The sequence below is a fragment of the Etheostoma spectabile genome, chromosome 4 (assembly GCF_008692095.1).
Source record: "Etheostoma spectabile isolate EspeVRDwgs_2016 chromosome 4, UIUC_Espe_1.0, whole genome shotgun sequence".
Taxonomy (NCBI): domain Eukaryota; kingdom Metazoa; phylum Chordata; class Actinopteri; order Perciformes; family Percidae; genus Etheostoma; species Etheostoma spectabile.
The window spans coordinates 12,443,934-12,449,869 of NC_045736.1; the positions used below are offsets into that span (position 1 = coordinate 12,443,934).

General features: G+C 39.2%; 1 protein-coding gene across 3 annotated transcripts in view; it reads left to right on the plus strand.

Moving 5' to 3' along the window:
* Positions 1-5,889, plus strand: part of phtf1 (putative homeodomain transcription factor 1) — a 16,962-nt gene extending 11,073 nt beyond the window's left edge. For all 3 annotated transcript variants that reach the window (XM_032513964.1, XM_032513962.1, XM_032513963.1), the window contains 6 exons: positions 1,433-1,564; positions 1,694-1,780; positions 2,060-2,215; positions 2,364-2,459; positions 3,329-3,454; positions 5,113-5,889. In XM_032513964.1, the coding sequence (XP_032369855.1) occupies positions 1,433-1,564; positions 1,694-1,780; positions 2,060-2,215; positions 2,364-2,459; positions 3,329-3,454; positions 5,113-5,133 (618 nt within the window). In that variant the 3' untranslated portion in view covers positions 5,134-5,889. The remainder of the gene's footprint in view (positions 1-1,432; positions 1,565-1,693; positions 1,781-2,059; positions 2,216-2,363; positions 2,460-3,328; positions 3,455-5,112) is intronic.
* Positions 5,890-5,936: the final 47 nt, after the last annotated feature.

Genomic DNA, 5,936 nt, shown 5'->3' on the forward strand with positions numbered 1-5,936 from the left:
AAACAACAACAATGAAAACATTGCCATCGGCCCAGAATTTCACAATTGGTGCATCCCTAGTGACAACATATCGCCTTCCCTTCCCCGCTTTGTTGACAGAGAAACTACAGTTTGTAGGCAATGACACACAGGCAAGAGTGTAAAGTACCCTTCTGCCATCTAGTGGCTATTCTATTTGTTTTTATGTTTCACAGCTGTGCCGGAATGAGTGGAGAAAGGGAGTTTACATTTTACATTTTCATTTTAAATAAGTTACTTAAATTTGACCATATGGGCTTTGTGTGGTACATTTAAAAGAAAAAAGAAAAAAAAAGTAGAAGAATTTACTGAATTGCTCAATTAAATTGGCAATTGTCAGGGCATAAAACCAACTGGATCAGCAGTCCACAGTCTAACAGTGGAATAGCCATTTGTGCTGAAAAAAGAAGTTTAAATGAAAAATGTAATCTAATCATAACCCTAAAATTGAAAGTCAAATCAAATTTGACTTTGTTGTTGGGAGAATTGTTACACCCCTAATATGTATTGTTTGATTCAGTTTGATTTACTTCGCAAATAAGGGTCCCTGAATCTTCTTAGATATTATAGAAACAAATATGCTCCTTATAGTAACTTCAGTTATTGCCTCATAATCACTCAAGGTGTAGCCTCTCACTAACTGACAATATTATACTTCCATATTATACTTCCTACTTGCAACCCCCAAAATAGTATGGTAACTGTTCAAACCTTTACATTAAGAGGTAGGAGCGACAAAATCCATTAATATTGGCCTTTTTTTGGTTCGCAATATCACTATGCTTTTTTTTAAACATTACTAAGGCTGAGAATGTCCAATCCACAGGGATTTTATATCCCAAGACAACTGATACTCTACCCATTTATTTATTTTTGAGATTATTTTTTGGGCATTTTAGACCTTTTATTACATAGGACAGCTGAAGATGTGAAAGGGGAAAGAGAGGGAATGACATGCAGCAAAGGGCCGCAGGTCGGAGTTGCTGCTGCGAAAAGGATTAAGCGTTCGTACATGGGGCACCCGCTCTACCAGGTGAGCCATCCAGCCGCCCCAAACCTAGCCATTTATGTACGGAAATTGCCCTGTCTTGGAAAAACAGAAAAACTGCCAAAAAAACCTCAAAGAACTTATACTTAAAACAACAAAATACAGTATGGCATGCCTGGCTAGACATTTAGTAAACTGAGGGAGTAAAACCACATCAAGTTGTATAACTGCTGATTGGGTTTTAGTTTTTTTAGATGCAATGTACTTAAATGAATCCAGATAGTACACAACTCATCCATACTCATCATTCTGTCTTCTAATGTTAGCTGGTCTTCTCTCTAGTGGCAGTTAAGAAACTCTGATACAGAATCACACGCATGACTCTTTGCAAGACTGCTAAAATCTGTGTTTATGTTTTCCCAACAGAGACTGTTGTTTGCTAAGTACTTCAGCCACCTCACTTCAGCTCGCAAGGCCAAGAAATCGGAGATCCCTCATTTCAGGCTGAAGAAAGTCCAGAACATAAAGATGTGGTTGTCACTACGCTCTTTTCTCAGGGTTTGGATTCTCCTGCTTTAACGCTCATACCGTTCATTTATTACTGTGCATGGTTTCACCACTGCAGGGGTTGCCATGGACTTGCCTTTGTTTGTAACGGTGTGTCTCTGGCTTGCTCTCTCAATGCAGAGACGAGGGCCGCAGCGCTCTGTTGATGTCATCGTCTCCACTATCTTCCTTTTGGCACTTTCCATTTCGTTCATCATTTGTGCCCAGGTCAGTCATTTAACCCCTGGAACAAATCTGTTTAGGGAACACTCATTTACTAACACTGTTTATTTGGAGTAACTTTTGCATTTAGATTAAATAACTGGGAGACCGCCACAAGACATGCACTCATCTTATCATATTACCTGAAATGAAGATAAAACATGTTTTATAAGCTCTGCTTGATACAGAGAAAATCCTAATTGTCAAAAGTGCAAAACAACAAAGTGCTAACAGTATGAATGCTGTTCTTTTTGTTTCTTTTCTGTTTTTGTTGCCCTTCCTCAGCTTCTGCACAGCCACCAGACATTCCTAGAGTCCCTGACAAACTGGGAGCTGATGGTGTGGGCCTCCTCCCTCGTCCTCTTTCTGTTACGGCTGGCCACGCTGGGGTCGGAGACTAACTGCAAATACAGTAACTCCTCAGTGCTGCTCACTGAGCAGGTAAGACCCTGTGTCTGCAAAACACATGGAGTTGCAGGTTATTTCTCAGTGGGTTCACCGCCATGATATATAACACCATTGGCTAATGCGTAGTTGATATAATTTAATGTATGTTTGACTTTATTGTACAAACTGTTCTTGGTTGCAGATCAATTTGTATCTCAAGATGGAGAAAAAGCCCAATAAGAAAGAAGAACTCAATATAGTAAACAATGTTTTGAAACTGGCTACAAAACTGATGAAGGTAAGCAACAACCAGCTCCTTTTTGTTTTACAGCTATTAATAAGAAATAGTTTTTGTATTTACAATACAGTGGCTTTATTGTAGATGTTTTTGCTTTGGAATACAGTATGCCAACAGCGGAACCAAAACCTTTCATTCAGAATGTTTGTTGTAAAAATATTGAACTTCATTTGAAGTATGTTAACCCCGTCAAACTATAAAACGGCTGTATTATAAGACATTTTTTAAATTATTTTTTTCCCAAGTCTCTTAGTAATAATTCACTGACACTGTGCCTCAAACCATTATTCATACTTGACTGTCTACTACAGCTGCACACAGCATTTAACAAGCACATTTAAGTCAACAAATGTACCCTTATTTAGCTAAGAGTCATTTGACACCTGACTAGTTTTCAATAAAGAAATAAACAGTCTGAATCAGAACTTTCCTTCAATGTTCATGCTAATGTTTTATTTGAAACAAAAACTAAAAATATCATTTAGATCTTACAAATATGAAATGCTGCCCAAAGGTTAAAACACAAGGGAATTTAAAGTCCAATTAAATAATGCCTCAAACTGTTGGCCATGTAGCTAACAGCTGTTACTACCACTGATAGCTGATATCCGTCAGTTAGGTTTGTCCCTCAGTGGGTGTCCCCATGGTTTTGGGGTAGAGACGCCGACCATGAACCACAATGTTCCTGGCTTGGATCCAAACTTTGTTGCCTTCCTCATTTCTAGTCATCTCTCTACTGGCGCTATCTTATATTGGGAAAAATTATTATGATTACCTCAGGAGAGCCCTTATAACATCTATAATAAATTCTGGTGTTGACCCATGTAGATGAGTTCAAATGACACTGTTTTCCCTCTTACCTCCCCCAGGAGCTGGATATTCCATTCAGACTTCTAGGTCTGACCGTGAACCCTCTGATCTACAACATCACCAGAGTGGTCATCCTGTCCGCTGTGTCCGCTGTGGTCAGCGACCTGCTCGGCTTCAACATCAGAGTGAGAATCTTTCTGCTAAGTACTAATGACAGAACAAATTATATTAAAGGGGCATTTAACTCAATTTTACACACATCATAATTGTCACTTGAAGCAGAGTTCAGCCTGTGAAAACAGGTTGTACTATGCCTTCTGTGGCTCTAGAGGGAGCTTTCTAAAGTTTGACTTTTTCATGGAGACAACAAGCATAGGTATATGAGTCAGTTGCATTGTGGGAAATTTAAGATTGAGGGATTTTCATGCTTGTACAGGGACTAAAACTTGTCATCTTGGCTTTAGCTGCTGAAGTATGGACAGTTTTTTTTTAACTATCTCCCTTTTGTGAATAGCTCAACAACTTATAACAACCAGGGGTTAATGCATAGATTGTTTAAGAGTAGCCAAAACATCTCGGTCACCCCCTGGTGGCTGGCTGCGGTACAAGTCATAAATCCCAACCCCTCCATGTTAGTGGATGGGACATGGGCCAAACTACAAAATTGGAGTACACGTCAAATACATTTTGCCAAAGATTGTTTCCGTCATTTAAAGTAGTTGTTATCATGCTGGTGTTTGTTCAAGTGTTATTTTTTCTGATAATTTTGGGTTTTATTAATTTTTTGCTGGTGAAACATCTTGAGTGACAGCTCTGATTGACTCATGATTCGTCAGGCGGGTGTATGAATGAAGGCTCCGTCACTGATTGTGGATAACACATGGTAAAGACACTCTGTAACAATTCACAAACGGGCACCCAGGCACAGTTAATTGGCAGTCACAACTTCATACAAATCCACTCTAGTAATTAAACATGTTGGGGGGAAAACACCACACTACATCAGTTTAGTTAAGTCCAGTCTATGATCCCAACTTGGCCTTTACATGAAAATGATGCAATTTTCCATTTATAGTTGCATATTACATGTATTAGTAATAAAAATAAATTACATTTATGTAACGCTTTATCATAGACACTCAAAGCGCTTCAGGGGGGAGGAGTACTCTCCAACACCACTAATATGAAGCACCCACCTGGGAGATGCACCGCAGCCATAAGGCGCCGGACTCTCACTACACATCAGCTTGGTAGAGAGGGAGGGGAACATGTTTTTAATGGTTGGGAAAACCAGAGCACCCAGAGAAAAGCCACACAGAAACGGAGAGAACATGCAGACTCCACACAGAGAGGCCCGGGACGACCAGGGTTCGAACCCAGTACCTCATGGCTATGAGGCCACAGTGTAAACATTGGGCCACCATGCTGCATAATGTTGGTGTTGTAAGCAGCCTGATAGGATATCTTAGAAATATCTTAGAAACTCTCTTGCTATAGTCAAACTACGTATAGATATTGAGACTTTAAAAATTCAAGATGTGACTGATTAAGAAGATCATCTAAATAAGTGCTTTCAGAGTTAAAGCGATAGTTCTACATTTTCATTCATTTGCTTTCTTGCAGGGAGATTAAATGATAATAATAGAATCCTGGCTTCTTGCTCCGCGTTTATAGCACAGACATGAGACTGGCACTCTCTGCGAGAAAATTATTAAGCATACTTCACTAAATGTTGAACTGTTTCTGGTGACGCTATAGTCTGACTTGTTATACTGCGTTTGTGTTTGTAAGATGTCTGTGTTTTGCTCTAATGAAAGCTTTATCTCTTCTGCTTAATTTCCAGCTGTGGAAAATCAAGCCTTAATGTGAAAACGGCAAACCACTAACAGTCGGACACTGAAGACCAGAAACGCCACGTGTCTGCTGCATACAGCGTCTTGTCTACTAAAAGAGTGCAAACATACGGACTGTATCATTGCCTGTACCTGAAACTTCTGTCTCTTGAGATTCATCAGTCATTCACAGGCCTGAGATGCTCGGACAATCACTTACACACGCCACTAACCCAGTGCCTAACCTATGAACCTTGAATGTTTCTCTGTATGTGGTTTAAAAATAGTGATGAGTTTGTGGTCTGATTATTTCAGGCTTCTGTGGCATCCGGATTTCCAAATGTGTCATGTAGAGATGTGTGGACACAATGTGAAATGTCAATGCAGATGATAATGCAAATGCATAGTTTGTTAAGTCTTATTGGCGGATGTGCCTCATCATCAGTAGTACAACTAACTATAAGACCAGCTATGTGCTTACTAAAGCCGATAAATCAGAATTGGGCTGCCAACTTAATTAAATGAATTTTCATAGGAGTCAAACTTTTTCGATCTTTTGCACTTTTTTTAATAACGAAAAACATTGTGATTGTAAGTGGGCTTTATTTATTTTGGGGTTCTGTGTAGCGCTTAAACTTGTAATGGTACCTGTACATCAGGACTCTCTGACCACTATCTGTCTTTTGTGTTGAGGACCATTGTTGAATGAAAATAACTATGCAACATTTGTATAGTTATGCTTTAAGAAAATGTTTGATAGAGGTGAATAAATGTTTGTCATCTGTGAATCAGTTTTGTAATGCTTCTCTTTAACCCTTGTGTTGTCTTCCTGTCA